Source organism: Lepisma saccharinum, chromosome 2, assembly GCF_977018435.1.
Source record: "Lepisma saccharinum chromosome 2, izLepSacc3.1, whole genome shotgun sequence".
In the NCBI taxonomy this organism is placed as follows: domain Eukaryota; kingdom Metazoa; phylum Arthropoda; class Insecta; order Zygentoma; family Lepismatidae; genus Lepisma; species Lepisma saccharinum.
Window position 1 is genome coordinate 139,150,685 of NC_139230.1, and position 26,111 is coordinate 139,176,795.

The following is a 26,111-nucleotide window of genomic DNA, read 5'->3' on the forward strand; positions in this document are numbered from 1 at the left end:
TAAGTGTCAGGAAATTCGAGTAAACTTAGGGTGATCTGTTTGGGTATGGATAAAATAAAATGGATGTGAATTTTTTTTGGTCAAGTGTAATTACCTAAAATATTGTATACAAAAGACTTAAAGGTGGGAGTTTTATACACTACTAACAGTTCGGTACAGACAAGAAAAGATTTTCATAACTTAAATCTGAGTTTTATGGCTTTTGCACTCTTTTTATTAGCCTAGTATATTTCATGCATCATTGACAAATTCATACACACATAGACATCACAAATAGGCATTCAATTTTGGCAAAAATGCTATAATAGTTGAGGTAGGAAACCAAGATCATGTTGCATGCTTAATAAGTGACAATTTATATACATTGCATTAGGTTTTAGATTTTTTTTGGCTATGGCGAAGTATTAAAATTACTCCTTTGATCAGTTCATCTTGGAATCTATAAACTAGAAATATTTCTGCATAAAAGTTTTTAAATTAATATTTTCATATTTGGAGGATTTTGCAAGTGCCAATTAATTGTTATTTGCTACTAGCTTCTATACATGGTAGTTTAATTGGTAGGGCATTTGCATGGTGGCTAATTACTGGGAATTCCTTGATTTCTGGGAATTATGTGTGAATTATTCACTCAGGGAATTATACATGAATTCTGCAGGATTTTTGCTTATTGGACGTGAAAATTGCATCTTTTATTAATCCTGATCTCATTTAATCTATACATATTCATAAATGTTCTGAGGCATGTTTTTCACAGTTTTGATTTTGTGTTTGAGGAGGATGTGAAAGAAAGCTACATTGGAAAATATAAAACAGAATTCTTCTCTGAACTCATGGTGGGACAAATGTATAATGTTGGTAGGCTATGATAATTGCTAAATGCGACAAAAGATCCCAGAGGAAAGTATAATGAAATATGTAACTTCTCATGCAGTCTTTCCTTATTTTAGTTTGCCTTACTAAGTGTCATTGGTTTTAAACTTATTTTTATGAACAATCTGTCATTTCTAAAACTGTTAACATTTATGTATGAGTACAATATCAGAGATAGACCATTACTTTGCATAATTTAAATTTCTTTAGGATAGAAACAGCAAATCTAGTATTACTTTCCAGAACTGTAAATATTTTATTTTTTTCATTTGCTACAATCTGACAGTTATGGAAAGTAATATACCAGACCAGCTTGATGTGTGTGATTTATCTAATATTTTGTGCTCTTCTTATCCAAGCATCCTCCCACAAAAAATCTTGTTTTATGCAACACAATCTGTTCAATTAGAACTTTTCAGAGAACAAAAAATTTTAAGGACACTAACTAGGAAATTTTGAAATAATTTGCTATTTATCTATCTGGTCAGGTCCTACTTTAAAGCATTATTTATAGAAAGCATTCATTCTAGAAAAAGCAACCCCACTCTAGTGGAAATAGTGGGGTGAAGTATGTTGGTTTATTTCACACTGTTGAGTACTAGCATGCAACAGGGTCCATATTAAATCTTGGATGAGCCTATTTTTTTTTGCCCATGAATTCCGAAAAACTGACTTCAAATCATATGACAATACTGAATTGCATTTAATGACTCACATAACATTTTAGAAATACAACACCATTTATCTATATTGTGTGTTTTTGTGTTTTTGTAACCCAAGAAATATTGTAAAGGTAAAGTTTTCCCATGTACGGTCACCAACAATAAAAATGGGACATGGAGATCCTGAAATACTCACCTTCCTGCAAGGCATTATGTGTGTTGCCTAATTCTATGGCGATAAGTGGATTTTACTAGCTAATTTTGAATGGGAACTTCTACTAGCACCATAGATTTAGGCAACACACACAACGCCTTGCAGGGAAATGAGTATAATGGATCTAGGTGTCCCATTTTTATTGCTGGGGACTGTACATTGCACCATGACATTCAGGAATACAGAAAGTGTAGAGTATAGATCTTCATACATATAAGAACTGTTATGTTGCTGTTTGCATTATCACTGTATTTCTTTAAATTTATTATTTAAGTCTTCTACTTTCAGGACATCTCAAATCCAGAGACAAATCATGAGGCCCATATCATTCCATCATGCAGTCAACTCCTTAGTGACAGAGACAAAACAATTTCTAATACACCCCACACAAGCACTCTGAGTTCTATCGAGACTGAAGTTCCTATGCACCAAGCAGAAGAAGTTTCTGTAAGTAGTACATTCTTTTATGTCAGTATTACATTTTTTTGTCATTATTTCTCATACATATTACATGTATAGTCTCAAAGTTACATCAGATGTTGCTACCTTAAATTAAATTAGAGTTGTCAAGACTCTTGAAATTAAAAAAAAACAGGGAAATAACAAAATGGTTTTCAAATGTTAGCATGACAAATTGTTTTTCCAACTTTGTATTTAAAATTTACCTACACCAAGAATTAGACTGAGATCAATTCTTGAAAACAATCTGAATTTACCAGTACCCAAAGGAGCATGTAATTTTCAATGTGAGTACTAAGGCTTTTGCACTATATTTATTAGCCTATTTGCCATGTGTGTGGCATGGTAGATTGTTGGTTTTGACAAATGGACATTTGTCCATGGCACACTGTGCCAGAGGATTCTCAGAAGCAGTCAATTTGAGAATTCCATGCAGCTCTGGTACTGATAGTTTCATTGAGGTCCATACATACTTCATGAGATTGAATGAATGAAACATCATGAACAACTGCCCTCTGCATTGTGCGAAAATAAGATTTACAACTGTTCGCAGACAGCACCACAAGGAGGGAAGTGAAGAAACATAAAGAAACAACTACATGCTGCATTGTGTGCTACTAGGTAGGAAGTTTTATTGTGCATTTTTGTAGCGTGGTAATATGCTTTGAAAATTGTACTTGACTATAACCCATATGAGGAGACATTCCATGTAAGTGGTTTTCTTAATCAGCACATTCACTAAATTCAGAGCTCAGAACAACCATATTTTCTTCATGTTCAAGACTCTCCAAAAGTCAATTTGTGGTGTTGCCTCACACACAAGAATTTTGACCCACTTTCTTTGTTGAAACAAGCATTAACCTGGATATGCTGGAGAATTTTTTATTTTCTCAGATTGACTGAATTGAAAATGGCATGTACCTGTATGTTTAAGGTCATCTTTCACCACCTCATTTTGAGGTGCATGTGCAACATGTGTTAAATGTTCGCTTTCCAGAATGCAAGAAAGGAACCAATCCTTTGACCCACAAGAAGTCCAGACCTTGCCCCATTAGACTTCTTCCTGTGGGCATGTGTGAAGATCTTAGTTTATTGAAAATTAAATGAAAGATTTTGAAATGTGGAACATCTCAAAGCAGGAATGAGATCAGCAATTGGCAGTGTTGCTCCAAACATTCTTGCTCGAGTATGGACTGAAATGGTGTTTCATTATGTTGTATGCCATGCTGCCAATTGTGAGTATCTACTCTCATAGGAAAATTGTACAGAATGTGTTTCAGTCAACATAGCATTTGTTTTGGTTAGTAAACCATCTTTTTGCTTTGTGTAAAAACTGTTTGAGGAGTTGAACCTAATTAAACAACTTTCAGTATATACCACATAATGTATCCTCCACAGTAACTTCACTAAACCTCATCATTCATTCTCGGAAACACTGTATGTTTGTTAATGTTTTCTGTATTTATATCTATACATTTGTTTATGTGCATAAACTTTCAGCTAAATTTAACATAAAACTTAGTACCCTAGTATATTTTTATAATATGTAGGGAAGACCAGGACAAAATGATCCCTATAAGTTATATTAACCCATATTTTGCATAAACATCACAATACATGAAGACTATTATACACATGTTTTCATGCATATCTTAACTATTATTTAAAATTAGTTTTGAAATTTTAAATCAGAAATGTAACACAGAGTAAAGGCAAACATAAAATGATGCAAATGATCATTTTGTCTCCTGTGTATGGGGCAATATGATCACCTGCTCCTTAGGTATGTTTCAACAATGTAAATTCCCTGTCCAAAAGTAGAATGTTACTTATGAAATGAAAAACATAAACGTAAACAGCTGTAGCACTTGATACATTTAACTTTTTTGGACTTGGCATGAATTTTCATGTATTACTTACAGAGATAACAAATTAAGTCGATTTTATCATCCACTCCAGCACATAGTTCATGAGCCCATTTGTTGCACTTCTGACACATAATGCAACCTTTGCCATAAACAGAACATGTCACTGCAGTAAATACACTCTGAATTATCATTACCACTATCAGAACTGTCACTTCTTATGGGGATCATAATACTCCAACTGCTGTTACCACAGAAAATACAGGGCCTTCCCTATGGCGTAGTGGTAGCGTCGTCACCTTGTAATCATGGGGTACCGGGTTCGATACCTGGTGGAGGCACATAGTGGCTCGGATCCCACTTTCAACTCTAGGTCCAGTCCTGATTAGCCTTACTGTGCATAAAGTGGACTTAAAACACCAAATCAATCAATCACAGAAAATACAATACTGCGAAAAATGGCATCTTCTGTGGATGGACAGAGTATATGCAAGTAGCTCTATTATATGCTTTAAACACCTAAATATTTGTGATTATTTTCAGAGTTACTATACTCTACTTACAATATTAATATATGTTCACACCCCTTGCATCGAGCGGTCTTGATGTTTTGCCATAAATTTTAAGCAAATGATTGTGAATGAAATTACTTTCACCAATTGTTTTCGCCTCAACTGAAGAGGTATTCAAATGATAGTATCACTAACTGAGCAGATATTATGAATTATTGTTTTGCCCCAGGGGATCATTTTCCCCTTGTCCCCACTGAGTGTGATGGTGATTAAGTGCCCTATGTAAAGTTGGGCTTCACATATTCTCCATATTTTTTGAGGACCAAGTGGCAACTGCTCAACTATGCTTCTCAACCTATTAATTTTCTTAAAAATTTTAGAGGATGTGACGAAGTGATAGAACTTCCAAGTACGTAGTTGCTCCAATCATAATAAATTATCATCTATCATCCTTTTCTGTGGGGATTTGAGAAGGCACAAATATGATGATCGCATCATATGGTGACTGTTCATTTGTCTATTTGAGAAATACACTTGCAAATTAACCATGTCCTTCATTCTGCTGTTCCAAGCAGTTGTGTGCATGTATGTGTGAAAGTCTATGCTATACTTTTATACTGTACTGTATTTTTAACAGGCACACATTTACAGTATTTGGAGCAAATATTGCTTCAGTTTTTGGTACTATTTGTAACAAATTTTACTTGATCTAACTATTACATTTTGTACAATGGATAAATGTCTAGGTGAAAAATTATGTTCACAAATTTCTGTAAAAATAACATAAGTGCTTATTGAAATGAACTATTGTGGAGACATGCATATGTATCATTATTTTTTTATATTTAAAGTAAATTTATTTGAATTTTATTCATGTCACAAATGTTATGCGACAACTTTTGTATATGTTAAATAATTGTCACAAGAAGTTTTAGTCTTGTAATTCTTTATGTGAACAAAAGAACAAATTTATCCTGGTACAAAATTTTCCAATATGTAAAATCAACTGAAGTAAGTATATTTTATTCTGTCAAGAATCAACCTTCATTCCAAGTGGAAGTCATAATTGGTTTGGGGAAAGATATTTGTGATATATTGATATGTTGTGCTCATTTGATGTAGGTCCTCCCTGGTCTTCTTTTTCTTCTTCTTCTTCTTCTTCTATGGTGCTCTGGTCTGTATTCGGTCCATGGCCTCCCCAATCTTCCTCTTCCATCCTGTCATATCCAAGGCTGCTCTCTTCCAATTCCTAGTTCTAAGCAGTTGTACTGCATCTGCTCCAACTGCTTCTTCCCATATATTTCTGCATCTTCCCACTGATATTTTCCCTCCAAAACTTCCTTACATCACCTTCTTGGGGATTCGGCCATCATCCATCCTGATTACGTGTCCTGCCCACTGTAACCTTTTAGCTAGTATATAAGCTGAGATGGGTACATCTTTGCAAAGTTCAAGTAATTCCTGATTGTTTCTTATTCTCCAGATATCTTGCACTTTTATTGACCCAAATATTTTCCTCAGTATTTTCCATTCAAACATGTCCACCATTTCAGCTGCGCTTTGATTAAATGTCCATGTTTCACTCCAATATATAATTAATTATGCTTTGAATTAGAGTTTTATACAACGTAACTTTGGCTCTATGGTTTACTCCACGATATTTAATCAATGGTAGTAATAAGAAGTATGTTTCATTGGCTCTTTATAATCCATTTCTTACTTTTATCATCTCATCATTTTTGTCTGTGATGAATACTCCTAGATAAGGAAAACTTTATACCACTTCCAATTCATGTTCCCCAATTTTTATATGATTTTCTTTTGACTTATTGCTTTCTTTGTTTGGACTAATATTTTTGTTTTATTTGTGTTAATTTGTAATCCAATTTACTTCCCTTTCTCATCTAGTGTTTCCACTACTTGTTTAATTGATCTTATTGATCTTCCTATGATATTGATGTCATCTGCATACCCGACTATTTGGGTCGACTTACACCCGCTGCAAAATGACTTTGGACCTCATAACAAAAGCCCAAAAAATACAGAAAATTCATGTGTAAAGCTATTATTTCAGATTCCGTAAAAAAAAAATTCATTACATGTCCAATATTTAGGTTTTGTTTCCATGGAAACCTTTGTAACAATGGAAAGTTGATTCTCATTTTTAGCCATTGTTGTTGTTTCCATGGAGATTATTTGAAATAAACAATTACCTAATTTCAAATGCTCATATCTCCATTGCTAATTAACATAGAGAAATGATTTTATGCGCAATGGATTCAGCTCGATGTCTTCTATTGGATTCCGTAGAAAATATCATTCAATGTCCAATATTTAGGCTTCGTTTCCATGGAAACCTTTCTAACAATGGAAAGTTGAATCTCATTTGTAGGACTTAAATTACTTCCGAAGTCTTAGTGATTCCATGCCCAAGCACATCCAAATGGTTCTCAAAATTAAAGGCAACATGGCTCTGTATGCATTTTGTTGTATCTAATAGCTTAATAATAGCTTTCACATGAATTTTCTGTATTTTTGTGCTTTTGTTATGAGGTCTGAAGTAATTTTTCTTTTGGTGTATATTCTAATGTTCTTCTGGTATCTATCATTAGTTTCCATATCACATATTGTAGAGACAGATTGAACAGGAGTGGTGCCAAGCCATCTCCTTGTTTGAGAAGTTGTTTAACTGAAAAGTTCTCTCCCATATTTGCTTGTGCTTTGGTGTTCTGCATCGTCATTTCTACCAATTTTGTTTGTATTCTGAATGTACTCAATATGTTTCCAATTTTAGTTATATCAATGGATTCATAGGCTTGTTTAAAATTGACACACACTTGTGTTATTTTTATGTTCCCTTCCCAACACTTCTCCAGTATCTGTCTGACTGTGTGTATTGTAGACCTGCCTTTTCTGAAGCCAGCTTGGTACTCTCCTAATGCTTCTTCTGCATATGGTTGTAGTCTTTCCCTAAATATGCTTGTCAGTATCTTGTATCTACACACAGCAATGATATTCCCCTGAAATTTTCACACATTTGTTTATCACCTTTCTTGAATATGGGGCAAATTATACTCTCTTTCCAGTCATCTGGCATATGTTCTAGGCTCCAGACCTTGCACAGAAGTAAGTGTAGGGATTCTAACAGTTTCTTCCCTCCATATTAACATATTTCTGCTGGTATCCTGTCTTTCCCTGGTGCTTTGTTATTTTTTAGATTCCGAATAGCTTTTTGAATTTCTGCTATTGTGGGTGGCTCTTCTGGTTCTTCTGACTCTTCTTCCCTTCTTGGTCTCATTTCTTGGTACTCATTTTGGGTTTCTGTGTTGTTCAGTAACTGTTCAAAATATTCAACCCATCTATTTAATATTTGCCTTTCATTCCCCAGTAGTTTTCCCTCTTTATCTTTGCAGATGTTTGTTCTTGGTTTAAATCCTTCCCTTATATTCTTTATTTCCCTTTATGACATGTATATTTCTTTGTTTAAAGTCTTGATTCATTTTATTTATTTTCTCTGTTACATCTTTTCTTTTCTTCCTACGACATATGTTATACACTCTTTTTCGTAGCTCTTCCAGTTTTTGTTTTTTTGCTCTTGTTGGTCTATCTAGATATACTGTATCTCTTTCTTGGATGGCCCTTTTGCATTCTTCATCAAACCATTCCTTCCCTCTGTTGTACAGCATTGATCCTAACACTACCTTTGCTGTTTCATCAATATTTGATTTTATCTTATTCCATATTTCTTCCACTTCTGCTTCTTCTGTTACTTGCTTGTTGGTTGTGCCTACTTGTTCTAGTTTGTGCGCTAATTCTTTCTTAAACTTCTCACTATGTATCTTTTCTGCCAGTTTCCTAATATCGTACATCTGATTCGTTTCTGTTTTGTTTCTTTGTGATTTTGTTATTCGTCCTCTGAAGACTACTTTGACTAGGTAATGGTCTGTTCCGCAACTGGCTCCTCGGTATTATCGTACATTTATAATGCTTGTTGCTCTCCTTATATCTATCAAAACATGGACTATTTGTTTGTTGGTACTTCTATCAGGTGATCTTCATGTATATTTATGGATTTGTTTTCTGGGGAACATTGTGGATGCTATTATCATAATTTTACTAATTGCCAGGTCAATGAGTCTATGAACATCATCATTCGAATATCCATGTAAGCTGTGCCTTCCAATTGTTTCTTTATAGATTTCTTCTTTACCTATCTGTGCGTTTAGGTCTCCCATTATTGTCTTCGCATCACTGGATGGCACACTGTCTATTATATTTTCTAGTTTATCATAGAAGTCATCTTTTATTAATTGTTCTTTTTCTTCTGTAGGTGTATAGACATTTATGATGGTTACATTAAAGAATTTAGTTCTCATTCTTATTTTACATTTTCTCTCATCTTTAGGCTTAAAACAATTATGTTCTCTTTCATTCTTTTCTCTACTATGAAGGCCATCCCTGCTTCTCTATTTCCTTTCTTTTTGCCACTACTGTATATAACATGTCTCTTTGTTTCCCATATATCATTTTCTGTCCACCTTGTTTCCTGTAGGGCTGCTATCTGTATGTTATATTTAATCAGTTGGTACTTGACTATTTTCAGTGCCCCTGGTTTGACAAGTGTTCTGATGTTCCATGTACCCATCTCCATGTCCATATCATTTTACCTTGGTCGTCTTAGTTTATGTCCATCCTTCTGAGGCTCTGATTATGGTTTCATAACTGTTGAAATTCTTCAGGGCTGAGTTTTCGGCACAGCACCAAACCCCCAACCTGGATGACCAGGATTTTCTTTCAGGGTTTACTCCCTTAGCCTTTGAAGTTCCCCTTCTCCACAAGCCAGTGGTTTCCCTCTTCTCCCAACCCTCTGGTGGGTTGCCTCTTCCGCAATCTCTGCTGTTCCGAAATGTCTCCTTCATCACCACAGATGCCGTTAAGGTCTTCACCATATCTCTGGTAAGTGGCCCTTACAAGGTGCTACCATTCGGAGTCAGATGGACCAAGGTTTTTTAAAGAGGTATTACTCCTCTAGGATCTTCCGCCTCCTCAGCCATTGAGATGACCATCCAATGACCAGCATGCAAGCCTGACCACCAACTACAAGGTCCTGAAACCCCTAGGTGGGGGGGGGGGGGTCTTCCCTGATGGCATAGTGATAACAGCATTGTCTTCTGACCTTGAGGACCCATGTTCAGTATTTGGTGGAGGCACATAGTGGTGCAGATCCCACTTTAAACCTTAGGTCTATTCCTCGTTATCCTTCATGTTCATAAAAGTGGACTTGAAAACAAACTCACTCAAATGATGAGTAGCAGAAAGGTACATAATTATTGTATTGTATCATGTAAGATCTTTGCAATTTGGTACCTAGCTATATTCTGCAGTTTTTACATATTTTCATCAGAAATATATATATATATTTTTCTTAAGTACATGTGATTTTTTCTGGTGCATAAGGTTCCAGTGTTTGTTGCAAAAAGTAGAATTTACGAACTTATTTCGTGCAGGATTTGATGTGCAAGGAATTACATGGCAAATGCTCCACCACCCAATATGATTGTTTTGTGAGAAACTTATTGTAGTTCGATGAATTTTGTGGACAAACTTGTTTAAAGTTGAATATTAAAATTATTAATTACTTTTATGTTGAGAAATAAAACATTGCTCTCTTCTAAATTAATCTGTTCATTAATTCATGAACAAACAGATAAACCCATATGAAAATGTCACTGTAAACGTGATACTATCTTGCTGAATTTTTTTTCTCCAAATGGCAATCAAGAACGTGTGAAGCATCATTTGACTGTTATCATAAATTGCAAAGTTGTTTTTTTTTTCAATTTTCCTAGAAATCTGTATTATGTCCAGAATGTAAATGCTCAGTGGTGTGGCAAAATCTGAAATGTTCGAGTGAGAGAGAAATCATGACATAGTGTAACGTACATGTCAAGCAGCAAACCTGGATTGTGATTGCTGGACATTGCACTGCAGTTTAGTTTCATTCACCTTCCCTCTTGCAAGCAGCACAACACAATCCACTAGCAGATAACACTGATGACAGAGAATACGAAACAAAAGGGTCATCATGTTGAGGGAGGTAGGTATATGAACAATTCTGCCTTGCAGGAAAACTGATTTCTTGAACTGGTTCACATCCCATTCCACACCGATTAAAACCGAACGAAATGTGCTGTGTTTAATTAAACAAAGTCTGAAACTATAACCTGAACCTGAACATTTCGGTACTCCCAAACTGAAACTTCCTCTCAAACTTTCAGTTCAGTGAACTGTTAATAGTGGCCCACCAGTAAACAGTTTGTGGTACTAAAACTGACATTTTGTAGAATCAATTCCAGTGCAAATTAAAATTGATCCAAAACTCCATGCTCACTTATGTGAGACAGAAACTTTACTCTGTAGTTTTTGGTCAGGTTCAGGGAGACTGAAAGTTATTTTTTATTTCAGTTCCGTTTAAGCCATTATCCCTGCCTCATGGTTCCTTTTTCAACACAATCAGTGCATGGAGCGCATGCATCGTGGACTGACACTTAATTACTCTTACAAATTAGAAGTGATAAAGTTCGTGATGTGAGATCGAACCCTGGTGAGATCATTATTATTATTATTTTTTTTAAGGTAAAGAGTGTCATGTGACAAGTTTCGAAATTAGACTTCATTATTTCGGCTGAATTTGCCAATCCCTAATAATGCATAACAAAATTTTGAAAGCTGCAAAACTTTCAATTCAATAGCAAACTTTCAGATGTCATAAAGTAGTGCCCAAGAGAAACCTATATTTATGAGCTTTTAGGAAAATATAAACAAAAAATAACAAAATTATATATAAATTTATTTTAAAAAATATTATATTTTCAAAGTGACATGATTCTGGCAAAGTGATCTTTTAACCTGCATAAAATTTCGAAAATTGTCTGTTTGTCGCAGTTCAGAATATTCGGGAAATTTCTCCTCTGCCGTGGTGTAGACTTAATCTCAGAATGAAATGTTGAACTGCTTTCACCGAAACTTGTTTCTGAAGTGGTGCAAACCAGAGTGCTCTAGCATGTGGAGCTTTGAGTTTTGGTTCGTCTGGACAAGAGTAGAAATTGCCAGTGTCAATCCGAGTTCAGGTCTCAATTACCTATCAAATTTCAGTCTGCAGTGCTGAACTAGAACTAAGAGTGATTTGGGTTTAAACTGAACCAGAACTTAAACTGAAATTAATTTCAGTCACGATCCCTACTCTGGAGGAACCTTGTTCTTGCTGCTTCAGGAGAATGATATGCGATAGAATCACATAATTTGTTCTTCTCTTTCTCTTGCACTGTGGCCACAGTGCAAGAAGTGGAAGTTCATATTAGATAATCTGTTGACTGATTTAATTTCGTTTTTTTACTTCACTTTTCCGCCACTTGTAGCAAAGATAAGGATGAATTGTGAAATGGTGACAGTGATGTATTCACAAACACAAATAAACAGCATACACATGTAAGTCTGTAAGGGGAGTCTCTCCTTAAAAAATGAATGTCAACATAAAATTATACATTTCACACAGAAATTTCATTTCAGTCACAGTAATTTGTGTACATTTTTGTAAAGGCACTGCAGGGACTTGATTACTCAAACTAAAATAGTGTTTTTCAGTGGGCAACACTATTATGGGTGGAAAACTTGCCTTGTTTGCCCCTTTGAAAAAAAATACTGTTGTTCCCTATCCTGCGAATGTCCATGACACCCCCCACCCCACCCCACTCCAATGCAAATCCACAGAGAATTGTACTGACTGAGTCAAGACATCAGAACCTTGCTTGTAACCTCGGATCATTTGAAACAAGGAGAAAATTTTTCACGGAATATAAAGTATCAAACATTACCTGTAAATCAATAAGCTATGAGAGATGTCACTTACAGAGGATAATTTGGGGGTGAGAACCACATATTTGTTAATTTTCTTACACTGAGAGCACTGTCCTCTTCTTATTATTCCATTCACGATTGACGGATATTTTGTTGGGCTTTCCTCCTCGAAAGTGGAAGTAAAGAGAAGTTGTGTTGCTGGATCTCAGCAGGACCATCAGGTTTCTCTCTCCTTTTTTAGTGAGAGGTTTCCTTTTATCTCTTGCAATGAGACATATCTCAGGAAAATAAGTTTCTAAGTTTCTTGAAGAATAACTCTTTATGTTGAATCAAGAATTCAGTATATTGAATACACGTGTGGAAGAACTTGTATGGGTGGGCAAGTATGAATGTGTGTGCGCATGTGTGTTTGTGTGTACAGTTGTTTACCCTCAGCTGACAGAAAATTGGCTACTTCATAGTAATTCTCCCTTCAAATAGGTTAGTCACGACAATATGAATTTGAACTTTGAAGACGTGATGCCCCAATATTTCCTATCTACATTATGTGTGAAGAGGTTAACCAAGACTGGTCACACATAAATATGCACAATCCTAAAGACGAAATTTTTATCTCTATTTTATATTTAGCCTTATTAACAAATAATCCAAGTTCTAATACCTTAGAAAAAGCGTATACTGATTTAGACGAGTCAGACCTCTGTCGGGCCATCATTCATCCTCATTGTTACAATTGGTCCTGTCTGGAAGAAAAGCTATGTGCAATTAAACAATACCGATAAATTGTGCCACCCACACAAAGCACTATTTTCCCATTATTGCTCCTCCTACAACCTGCTAACATATTGTGCCAGCTTCGTTTCCTCGCATGCAGATATCAGTAACAAGCTCACCACGTTAAGATTATGATCACTCAAGTCAAGATTAGCATATCTGTAAAAAGTGCATTTAAGAAAACATGTTAAATCTCGTGTATTGTAGTGATTTAATCACTACACAATCCTTTTTTTATTGGTGTTTGTGTATGTTCAATGTTATTTTTTTAGTGACAGCTATACTTCTTTTTTTATGCAGTTTCCCATGTAACCTGCTGTAGGGCTGGCCTACGTGACGGTGAAAGACAGCTTGCAGAAGGTGTTTAGTTAGTTTCAAAATCTTGTACCTTCAAACCCGTGAGGGTGGAAAATTCCTGTTTACTGGTCTGTTTTTGAAACGCCTATATAAAGGGAAGAGACTGGAAAGTGGGGTTGTCATTCTTATATTTTTTGGGCAAGATGGGAGTACTTGGAAGGTTCCCTCAATGCCGGTAGAGTGGCTGTGGCTAGTCCTATGGCTATTGGCCACGGGTGTACCATTTACTTCATGGAAATGCATAGATAAGTCCACACAATTTTTATTCGTTTCGCGACAAGCCAACACTTAGTTTTTGGTTGACAGTCTTACATTTTTTTGGGGAGAGAGGGGAAATCTTGGAAGGTTCTCTCAGTCCCGGCAGAGTGATTGTGGCTAGTCTCAAGGATTAGAGGTCACGGTTCAACCATTTTTGCATGCAAAAGTTGTTTGGTGTCAAGCCAATGCTTAGTTTTCGGTGGACATTGTAATTGTTCTTAGAGAAACGTCATATCCGAGGGGATTAAGGGATGCATTTATTTACGTTTATGAAAAGCCTTGTTGTGCGAAATTATTAGTATAAAATTGTACATTCAACACTGTTAAGTTGTCCGGTTTTTACGTAATCTGGGATTAAAGGGACAGTGAGGGGGTGGAAAAAGAATCACCACAGTTTTGTTTTAGATAATTTCAATAATTGCGCATAATTAGTTGTTGTAATTTCCATCAAGTTTAGTCTCCTTTTTGCGTGGCAATTTATAGAACAACCAAGAAAGGGAGGGAATTAGAGAACCATGTCATGTATACAAGTGTAAAGTTTGGTACATATTGAAATAGTACTGATGGTCTAGGCCAACGCACATATATATATATATATATACACAGGATGACTGGTAATTAGATGTATTCCCTGAAAAGTGTTAACGTAGAGACAATTTGCAATAAATTTGACCATATGATACCCCGTCCGAAAATTAGTAGTTTTCGAGATAATCTAATTTGAATTGTTTTTTTAAAAAATGACAATTTTCCACATAAAAAGATGAATTGAGAAAAAACTGCTCATTGTATGGAGCTTATTTTAGCATTTTCTGATAGCTAACAAATAAGTGGTTTGTTGAAAAAAAAAGTTTGTCCCAAATAACAATCACGTGTAAGTAACGGGTGGGTCTAAACTTACAAGTGATGATAGAAAATTGCACTCTTAGTTTACTTGGCAACGTATTAATAACAAAAATGGTATGACACGAAGCTTACAAATTACATAAATTACTTCCTTGTGACATCTGCTATCCAACAAGGTACGAATGTTGCTGACATTCACATTTGTGTACAAGAAATAATACTTCATTCATCTTCATGTGAATGGAATCAATGAACAATACAATTAAAGAACATTATATGTCTTGCTCAAAGTGGGCACCTCCGTTACAAATGCAGGCACGCAGGTTTTTACGGACATTTGGTCTCTTAACTCATGATGTGATGGTGTCCTTGATGTGTTTACCAACTGTAAAGATCCTCTCCCTGAGCTCTTCTTGTGAGTTTACCGGTGTTTTGTCATGTGGCTCCAAATGTAAAAGTCGCAAGGCTTCAAATCGATCGGGGGATCGAGCTGGGCAGTCATCATGTTGATAAATCATGTCATGTCTTGTAGGTAGAGGCACATCCTCCAACAACATGCCATCTCGTTCCTCAAGAAATGTTCATAAGTGAAGCCTTTTAAGATTTGGGGCATGAAAAATGGCTCGATCAAATGATTGTTGATTACGCCCATGCATATTTCTGCCTGAGCGTGCGACTGTGGCTGGATGAAAATTACCCAAAGAAATGGATTGGCCAAGGTGGCTTGATTCCCTGGCCGGCTCGATCCCCCGATTTGAAGCCTTCTGACTTCGTTGACTTACTCTGTGATGCTCTCCGATTTTTTTACAAATCTAGGTTATGCATCATAATGGGAATTGAAGAAAATGTAGGATGGAAGAGGGTGGTTCAGAGATTCCCATTTTCGCATCTTGACATTTTTTTTACCTAATACAATTATATTACTTATACTAAATCTTTTGCGGTGCGGTGACACCCAAGAACTGATTCATTTTAATTTATTGAGGCTCAATGTAAATAATAAAATAAAAATTTAAATTAACGTTCATCATATTATTATTATTATGAAACGTATAAAGCGCAAAATTTAATAGGACGACAATGCTCTGTGTGAGTTTGGTGTGGAGTGACAACATTTTAATAAATTTATTTCCAAACCATGAATTTCATCTGAAATTAATGATCTCCCTGATCGCATAGTGGTAACGTCATCACCTTGTAATCAAGGGTTCCCGGGTTAGGGGTAGGTCCAATCCCAATTAGCCTATCTGTGCATAACATAGGACTTAATACAAAAATTAATGTAAGATTATGTAAAAATTGACAATTTTGACTGACGTGTCGGCATTAAATGAACCTAAAAATTAAAAGACAAATTATATAAAAATAACAGAAAATTTACGAAGGGGAAAATTTATGTTACTGGTTGGAAGATGTAGAGGCTGGGGAAAATGAGACAGGAAACACTTACCTGGAATCCCCTTCAATTTGAACAGTGATTTGACATTGGTAACATTAACTAAGGAAGAATTCATTCATTAACTGACATTCGAGCCTATAGGACTTATGACTTTGCGGTGCATCACAGTCAGAAATCTGGTGAAATCTTAATATTTAGTTTCAAGTGGGATCCAAACCACTCCTTCGGGAGTGGCGTGCCTTCACCGGCTATTGAACCCGGGGCCCTCTGATTACAAGGTGTTACCATTAAGCCATCTGGTAGGCCCTCCTTGGTAATGGTGCATAATATTTGAATACAATTTAATTGTATTCCTTTTCCAGCAGTTTAGCGAGTAAAATTTTAAAATTTCGTTTACACTCGAAGCTAGGGCGACTTTTTTTCGCCTCATTTGAGCTGGAATGAGACTTGGGAGAGTCTAGGACTTGTAATACAGAAAACTCCCTTTTATTTATAACTCTTTTATCTCTCTGTGTGTGTAAAACCATTGTATCTTTTTCACGATTAGGTCTTGTTCCATTTTCCCTCCTGCGTTCTTTGCTCTCTCTCCCTGGCTCTTCGGATATCGAGCTTCCTTCATTTCTTGCCCTTCTCTTTCTCTCTCTCCCTCCACTTGCTCGTTCTCTATTTCGCTTTCTACCTTTTGCTTCTGTTTCTCATTCTCTCTTTCTATAGATTTCTCTGTATGCCTCTCTTTTTGTTTCTCTTCCTTCCTTCATCTCTTTATCGTTCTGTACTGTTTCTTTTCTTTGTTCCTTTTCTCACTCGATCTTGAGAAATGTTTATCTTCATTTCTCTCAATCCACCTCTCCCTCTGTTATTATAGTCTGTTTTGGTTGGTTTTCCTCTTCCTTTTCCTCTCTTTCAGTCTGTTTTGCCTCTTTATTTTCACTGGAGGCACATGGTACAGTGGTTCGGATCCCACTTTAAACTGTAGGTACACTCCCGATTAGCCTTTCTGTGCATAAAGTGGACTTAAAACCACAAATCAATCAATCAATCTTTATTTTCACTTTCATTCTCTATCCTTTGGTTTTTAAGCATCACGCTCCAGATTCCTTTAGCCTTCCCCCGCCCCTAGGGTGTCGTCCTCCACTGGTACCAATTTGAGAATGGGTGAAGCCCAGAGCCGCTTTATGCAGAGAGAAGGCCGCAAAAATCTGACCTTACAAAACACGCCCAGGAATCTAATCTTAGTCTCCTGCAGGCCAGTGAGACGCACAGCCGACTTTACAAAGGTAAAACTTCCCAGTTATTGTCCTTCAATACTTTTTTTTTTTCAAATCAACTTTAATCTCTATTTTTCATTCCAAAAAGAATAGTTTCGGAGAATTAGAGATTATAAAAAGGAATTCACCTTGGCTTTTCTGTCACTTTTGAGCCGAGGACTATTTAGGGGAGGGAGATCCAGAGGGCACTGGCATACGCAGAGGGGGTGCTGAAGAAGCTACAGCCCCCCCCCATTTTTTTAGAAAATAAAAAATCAAGTGAAGGTAGTAATAAAGTCGAAAAAAATTAAAATAACCCCCAATAACCTTTTTTGTGTCTGAATTACTTTTAAAACGAAGGTTTAAAATTGTAATTTGAGCTCATACCAAATGAAAATAAAACGCCAACACTGAAATTGATTTACGGCAAAGTATTCTATGATTCAACCAAATATTTAATCTCACTCTGTTCAGTAAAGGTTAGATTCTTAGCACGGTACCCGCATTCACATTCAGTTGTAGATATTGGTACCTACAATTTCAATTGAATTCACATAATCCTTGAGTGAGGTGAAAATGTGTCTTGGCTGACATGACATGTTTCCTGACATAAAACACACTTTCTTAATCATCTAAATGCCATGTGTGTGCATTTAATAGGACTATATGCAAACATAAACCTGTCTTCAAAGCGGCCATTCATATTGTGCAATTAAGATTGAAAACAATGCTTTCAAACGTATGGTTTTCCTCGATCAGGGACCACCTCGACTTCTTTTTATAAAACACAACAAAATACTACAGATCTCAACAAGCTCTCGAAGAAGATTAAATGACCAAGCGACTCAACATACGTCAGAAACGCCGCCCTGTTTTAGTGTTCGATACAAGAGTACTTGTGAATCACCAGAAGTCTGAAAACATACCGAATACATGGACCCATATAAATTGGTGTCACTGTACACAGTCACCATAAATTGCATAAAGACAATTTTTTGTATGTGGTAAACTTAATTGAATTCAAATGGAACACCATATGTACGATATAGTTTACAAGTGTGGAAATAATGATCCCCGGTTGAGATGTGTCACTCATAACTAGAAATTTGATGTTTCAAAACAAGACGGGGGGAAAATCCCTCCTATTGTCCCTTCAAATAACACCCTGCATTAAAATTAATAGATATTCGCTACTTTCAAATGACAAAATTCTGATTTTTCGTTTCATCCTCTTCCAAATGAGCACAAAACGAGCTTTATGTTCTAAATTATCTGTTTTTAAAATAACCATAAATTCTTTAAAAAATAGATAAATAAATAAAATGTATTTAATTAAAAAAACAGGAAATCTCTGTGTGCTCTTCTAAAATGGAATTTTCAATGCCCCAACTTTATGTGCGTGTGTGTGTAACATACACACACACATTTATATATATATATATATATATATATATATATATATATATATATATATATATATATAATATGCAGGACGAATTTTGTACCTTACAGATGAAAAATGTTCCTGCGCCACTGTTTATGCACCATCAAAGTTCACAAGTTCAGCCCCCCAAAAGAAAATATAATTATAATCTCTAATTCTTCGTACGCCAGTGCCAGAGGGTATCAAGTACTCAAATTAAATAATAAAAATATACGTTTTAGTATTTGTTGTATAATCGAAGGTTATTTATTTCTTCCGAACTTTTGGAAGGCAGCGATTATATTGGGAACATACGGTTGTGAAGGCCAGTGTCAAAGAAGATTTATGCATACTGGAACTAACAAAGAAATTTACTTTTCGTCTACTGGATCCAACCTTCTTTTTTGTTATTCAATAAATATTCGATCCTTGATCTATTTGACATTCATTTCCCATTTCATTTTTTTGCGATATTAACTACACCTAAGCTAGATATAGAATACGTGTTGTTATATCCCTGTTCTTACACTGTCTTTTTGCCTATTCAAGTAATAATAATAATAATACATTATTAATAAATTTACATATTTCATTAATGTCATTAATCTAATGTGAATACTTTAATTTCATCATTTATATTATTATTATTATTATTATTATTATTATTATTATTATTATTATTATTATTTCTGAGACTTGGTTCGTACTCTTCTTCCCCCGAAATATATTTCTTCATACGTGCCTGTTTTTGACTAATCTTAATTGATTGATTGATTGATTTGTTGTTTTAAGTCCACTTTATGCACAGGAAGGCTAATCGGGACTGGACCTACAGTTTAAAGTGGGATCCCAACCACTGTGCCATGTGCCTCCACTGGGTATCGAACAGACTAATATTGAGTAATAGAGGTCCCGAGTTCGGCGGTTATGTACAGAATGGTATCTGAAAGGGAAGGGGAAGTCCTCCATCTGCTTGCTAATATTTGGTTATTGTGGGGAGACTATATATGTACAATTTATAATATATCGATGCTTCAATAGTAGTTGCCGGAAATTTTGCAAATACCTCACTCTTTACGTGCATCTATCGATTTTGGACATTTATCAATATCCCCAACTATTAGAGCACAGCCAATTATAATTGTGAACTGATAGCAAAACGTTTGTTTGTTAAACTTGTTTTAAGACCAATTTATGCACAGAAAAGCAAATCGGGACTGGACGTATAGTTTAAAGTGGGATCCGAGCTACTCAGTGGCGTAGCACAGATCTTTGGGCACCCCTGCAAGTAAAATATTGAATGGGCCCCTTAGTGTAAAAAAAAAATATGATGCCAGAGTGGGACGGAGGTACTACAATAGTTAGCTAGTTAGCTGCCCTTTCCCCTTCGTTGTACAAGAAATTAACTTTTACCTCAAATATTATACCTTCCCATTTTTTTGTTATCGACTTATATCACAGTAGTACCTTCTTGAAACTAAATTAGGATGGTCTTAATCTCTGAAAAATAACTGGAAGAAGAATCTGGAAATATTTTCTCTACTTCAATGCAGCGACACAGCCAGGAATCAGTTTTGGAGTAGGGGGAAGCTTCCAGCTGCCAAATATTTTGTTCGTGATGCTTTGTATTTTTGCTTGAAATATTTTTTTAATGAAGTTACATATATTACACAGATATTAAAAAAATACTGTTTTGGTGGAATTGTAAAAATATAGTAAACACTCCTCTTTTGGACTTTGAGGTGGACGTGCCTTCAGCCCCTAAGGCATCCCTGGTTCCTCCAGGCCAAGATTCAACGTAAGAGTCGCTCATATTAGCCTTCTAATACTGAGTGAGTAATATCCTCAAGCAACAAACTTATCCTTCAGTAATGGGGCTTGAACCGGACATCTAGATTGTCGGTAGTAACCTATCACAAGGTACATTTCAATCTGCTACGAAGAAATAACTGCGGACTCTAGTATTGAGTGATAGATAATAAAGCTGCGAAGGAACTCTATTCACTGAAAATTTGTCACTCAATGAAATGCAGCTTGGAAGGACTGAGCCCCCTCCCCAAATAAAAGAAGGTTGCCACAGGTTAGTAGACCTCAACATCATTATTCATAATTTTAACGCTGCCATTCTTTTTTCGATAGACCAATGATCAAACTTTCTTAAAGACTTTTTCATGAAACAATAACCTTTTATTAATAGACCATCAGTGCTCGAATTTGCATAATCATTCTCCTTCGTTATCTTCAAGTTGTTCCACACAAGGATCCTTCCTTCTATCCCCAACGCGAACAAGGAAATTTGCAGCTAGGAATTTTCCCTTCGAACACTGCAGATCAAAAAAATCGTAACACATTGGAAAATAAGAACTAGTTCGACAGAAATGTCCACAAAATGCCAAATTGTAAGAAAAATGAACTTACAAAATGACACAAGATAATGGTCATATTTAACTCATACTTGTATACCCTGTGTGGCAGAGAATGGGATAATGGTCTTTACAGCAAAGGGATAAATTACTATGGGTCCCACCTTTAACTGAGGTTTTCGGTCCCTTTGAAGTAAAACGTATCAAGTGTAGACAATGTGGGAAATTCATTTCAGCTCTTATTTCAATATGAAAAGAATTGCCCCCCCCCCCCTTGAAAATATTTGGTGCGAAGTTACATTTTAAATATCACGTGCAAAACTAAAAGGTTACGATTTAACAATTTTGATGTTTATTGGAAAATAAGGATAGACTGGTTCAGCAACTGAATATTTCTACTGGATTCATAACTGTAGACCATTGACACCCTACACTACGCTTACGACAAACTGCATAGATACAAAGGTATGAGATGAGGGATATTTTCCTATCGATAGACATCTGCGAGCAAGTAAGTTAATTCTGCATTTCGGAGGGGGACCCATATGACAAGTTACTGGGGCCCCTCTGGCTGAGATAATACGTCACTGCTTGTTATCGCAGACGTCGTATATGATGTTACTGGGAACCAGATTTCTGTTTCGTAAATCGATTTTTTTATAAGCGACACTATCTGTGGAATTCCTGCTATTATATAAAAAGTTCAAGAGCATTGCAGGGGTTGCGGGGGTGGCTGCTACGCCACTGGAGCCACTACGTGCCTCCATCGGGTATTGAATCCGGGGTCCCTTGATTACAAGGCGACGACGTCACCACTACGCCATCGGAGAGGCCCTGATAACACAAAGTGTGTAGCTTCTTATACGAGAACAGTAACAACAGAATCCTGATTCCAAAGCGGAGAATTTATACTTTAGGTATTTTACTACATAATCTATGTTAGTTGGCCATTTTACTGTAACGAAATGAATGTACCGAAGGAGGAAACAAAAAGAAACATGCAGCTTCACAGTGCATAGGCTGGTGATCTCAAAGGACGATGTGTACAAAAAAAAAAAAAAAAAAAAGAAAGAAAGGAAAGGAAAACAGTTATTCTTCAGGGTTCCGTCACATCTGTCACTGGCCAGTGGACACGACCATTCTATTCTCGCCCTCCCTGCCAGATCGTAAAAGCAGCGAGGTCGGGTTGCTGAAACTGGGTAACGATGGTAAGAATATGGGAGGGTTTGTGAATGGGGAAAAAGGAGAATTTCTTGAAGCGATGCCAGCGCCTCCCTCGTGTTCCCTTGGTACTGTTGTTAGAACGGAACTAACGACACCCTCGAAATTTGGATTTCTTTCAACATCCAGCCGAAGCTTAAATGTGTTTGTTGCATTTTTACTTATTTTTTAGGTTAATTTTTCTCCTCCCCTGTTGTTTCGTGCATTTTAAATGCATTTACTAGTAAAACTTACATAATTAGATTTCTTGACATGGTCCTTTTAGCAAATTCATTATGAATCGAAAAAACGGTCAATGGAAAATCATAATATTATTCTTAACTGAAATGTTTGGCAATGGATTGCAATACTTTGTGTGAAGACTACTTTGAGGTTCTTCATCTGGACACTGTTATCGCTTTAATTTGTGGTTTTAAAGTAGAATTAGTCACAATATTAAATGAAATTATACTCTTGTGTACGCAAAGCAGAACTGTATTTTCGAATGCTGGCCGACAACAGTATCGTAAAAGGCCCACTCTGATCAAGAGATTAATTGGTTGATTTGTCGTTTTAAGTCAACTTTATGCACAGTAAAGCTAATCAGGACTGCACCTACAGTTTAAAGAGGGATCCGAACCACTATGTGCTTTCACCAGAAAGGAGATCAATGATTTATAAAGAAAAACCTTGAGGTATATTTTATGTAACCTTGAAGTAAACAAAGAAATCTACATTATCACTTAGTTGCTCTTTCCCCTTTGCTTCAGTAGTTTCAACCACCAGACAACGGGCTTCATCGACTTATTAGACAACTTACTCTCATGTAATTTATGAAAAAAATAAAGCTTTCATTTTCACAGTAAAAATTATTTTATAATATTTTTTACCATTTTTAGGTCATTCTATAGGTCATCTTATGATTATTTTTTAGGTCATCAACTTCCGAGCCCTAGTCATAATGTTTAATCCTCAGCTATCCTAAAGGCTCGAGCAAACACCTAAAACTTTCCACTTCACACAGCTCTACACTACAACAGAAATGTGTATGTCTTCATCCTTTGAACCGAGTGCATAAACTAACATGAACCGCGTGGCGTAGGGGGATCGTGTTTGCTTGCAGAATTGAAGATCATGGGTTCAAACCTACTTCTTTGCAAAATCTTTTTCGGAAAGTAAACGGCTTTGGACGAGATATTTCCACTAAAATTTATGCGATTTACGTCCAGCATTTCCTGTTGCAGAAAGATGTGATGTAAAGTCTGAGGTGGGTAGTTTCAAAAGTTGAAAATATCATAATATTTGTCGTTTATCATTTGAAAATCCGACACATATTTTAGGTCCACAGTGAAGAGCACAAACAAAGAACAGCGTATTTCTGTGTATGTGTGTGATTGTATGTGTGTGTGTGCGTTGTTGTTGTCGTTGTTTTAAGTCTACCTTATGCACAGTTAGGCTAATGGCGACTGGACGTATACAGTTTAAACAGGAATCCGAACCACTGTGCAATGAGCCTCCACCTGATATTAAAATGGGGACACCTTGATTACAACATGCTGTTTAAGAACATGTATTTATGATATATTAATTCTTAATGTGTGTTAACATGGCGTTTGACAGCTGAATGAAAGAAGGATCTTGCCAAAAATCCTGCCAATCACTGAAAAATCAAGAAGATGAGCAGAAACATTCCCGAGATATGCATCGCATAAATATTTACAGTGATTTAATATAATCTTATATTACATTATTACAACACTTCGTACTTGGTAAATAATAATAAAAAAAATAATCAGGAGTGGGTGAGATTTAGCAATTATACTTTATGAGATAGTGTCTGCTTGCTGTTCAAACATTGCTCATAGAATGTATGTAAAGATTGCGTGTGTTTATTATTGAAGGCGATTGTACGTTATGGTTTTGTGCTTGTTTCCACCCCCAAATAACCATCGTGTTCTAGCTTCCAATAAACAAAGCAGATTTTGCTATGTGATGTCGAATCTTATTAGTCATTGGCACATACATCATTTTATTTTTAAATGATTCATGTCATGAAGAAGAGTAATTATTCAGGAATCCACGAAGACATTCATTCACCCTGTACTGATTTTGCGAGATTTGTTATCCTACTTTTGTGTTCAATGACATGCTAGGAAATCAGTATGTAAGTAAGAGAAAGAAATGAATGTGATCCTGAAGTTACATCATTTGGGCCCTTACAGAAAAAGAGATACTCTTATTGATTTGGATCGTTTATTTTCTCCCGTCTGCATCTTGAATCTCAATTTGATTTAATTTTTGTTATTTAGAGTCACTTCTCTTCCACTTTTGGCTAATTGCAATGATGTGGATAAATGATGACATGATAAAATTGATGAAGTGACACTTGCAAAGAACACTCATGCCCAGGCTGGAATTGAAAGCCTTGTCCCCTGGGTGAATGACTACTTTGCTGTTATGTTATGCTAGGCTAAAGGGTAATTGAACCATCATCCACTCTCATCTGCTTTCAAATAAATACGAGCTTTTCCCCAAGTGAAGGAATTGAGTCAGGTTTTTTTTTACATTACTTAAGGGATACTGAGATTTTCGAACCTTTTTTTTCCCAATTTTTTCCTCACCGTTTGAATGTAACCCTGTTGGTTGGTTGGTTGATTTAGTGTTTAAGTCCACTTTGTGCACAGTAAGGCTAATCGGGACTGGACCCACAGTTTAAAGTGGAATCGAAACCACTATGTGCCTCCACTGGGTATCGAACGTTGGACCCCTTGATTACAGGGTGATTATGCTACCACTGTGCTATTGGGGAGGCCTTTAACTCAAACGACTCTGCCGCTTTATCTGAAAGGAAGTGTACCAGCATCTATATATACTGTTTATTGAATGTCAATTTTTACCATATTTTCTAATCAACCCTCACATTTATTTTTCATGCAAAAATGAGAAGGTTGATTATATTTTTACATATTTATGAGACTAGGAGTTCAATGGAATTTGTTGTTTATACATAACAAGTTACAAGTACATATGTTCAACCATAAAATTTGTGGTTTCGCCTTGTAATCAATAAATAAGTTAACATGCATATATGTAACCATCTGCTGTTGTATTCCCAGAACATTTTAAGTGTGTTTTTAACTGACCTTAGGGGATTGATTCATTGTTTAGATGTAGTTAGAGCTAATAGGTATATGCTATGGTGGAATCGGGATCAGAGAAACTGGAAGGCCACTCTACAACAGCAAATTCAGAAATATACCATTGCATTATTCTGCTTGAAATTTACCCAGATTTTGACCTCGAAAAGTTATTATTTTGGAGACTTTTTTGTTGTTCCTCAAATTCATTAATCATTGGTGGTTTGCATTATTGTTGGCAAAACTCTTCACACATATGCACTTGTATATATACTTCTTTAGTTCCTGGGTATCATAGATAATGCTTCTTTTCAGAATTTTTTTTTCTAGTAACAAATCTTTTGACCAATTTAAGCTGCTGTATCACAAATGAAAGAATGTGTTGAACAGTGACTTCGTTTTTAAAATATTGGTAATTAAAAGCTGTGACATTTGCTATCTCTAACCCACTCAGACATGTGCAGAGAAAAATATGGAAGAAATTATTTACAATAAAATTATGAATTTATTTTGTTGAATAAGGTAGTAGTATGATTGGACCTATAACCAGCGCGAGAAAGTATGAACCCCCCTCAGGCAGATTTGCCTACACTTAAAACTTGCTCAACATGCCCATATGAGCTTTTTGCTCAAGTGTGGAACCCCGTCTAATCCAAGATTTTTGT

The 26,111-nt window shown here is 35.9% G+C and overlaps 1 protein-coding gene across 2 annotated transcripts in view; it reads left to right on the forward strand.

Annotated features, from left to right (window-relative positions):
* The window catches only part of LOC145984516 (uncharacterized), a 55,483-nt gene that overhangs the window by 12,363 nt on the left and 17,009 nt on the right, over nt 1-26,111 (forward strand). For both annotated transcript variants that reach the window (XM_083118170.1, XM_083118171.1), the window contains exon 4: nt 2,038-2,196. In XM_083118170.1, the coding sequence (XP_082974296.1) occupies nt 2,038-2,196 (159 nt within the window). The remainder of the gene's footprint in view (nt 1-2,037; nt 2,197-26,111) is intronic.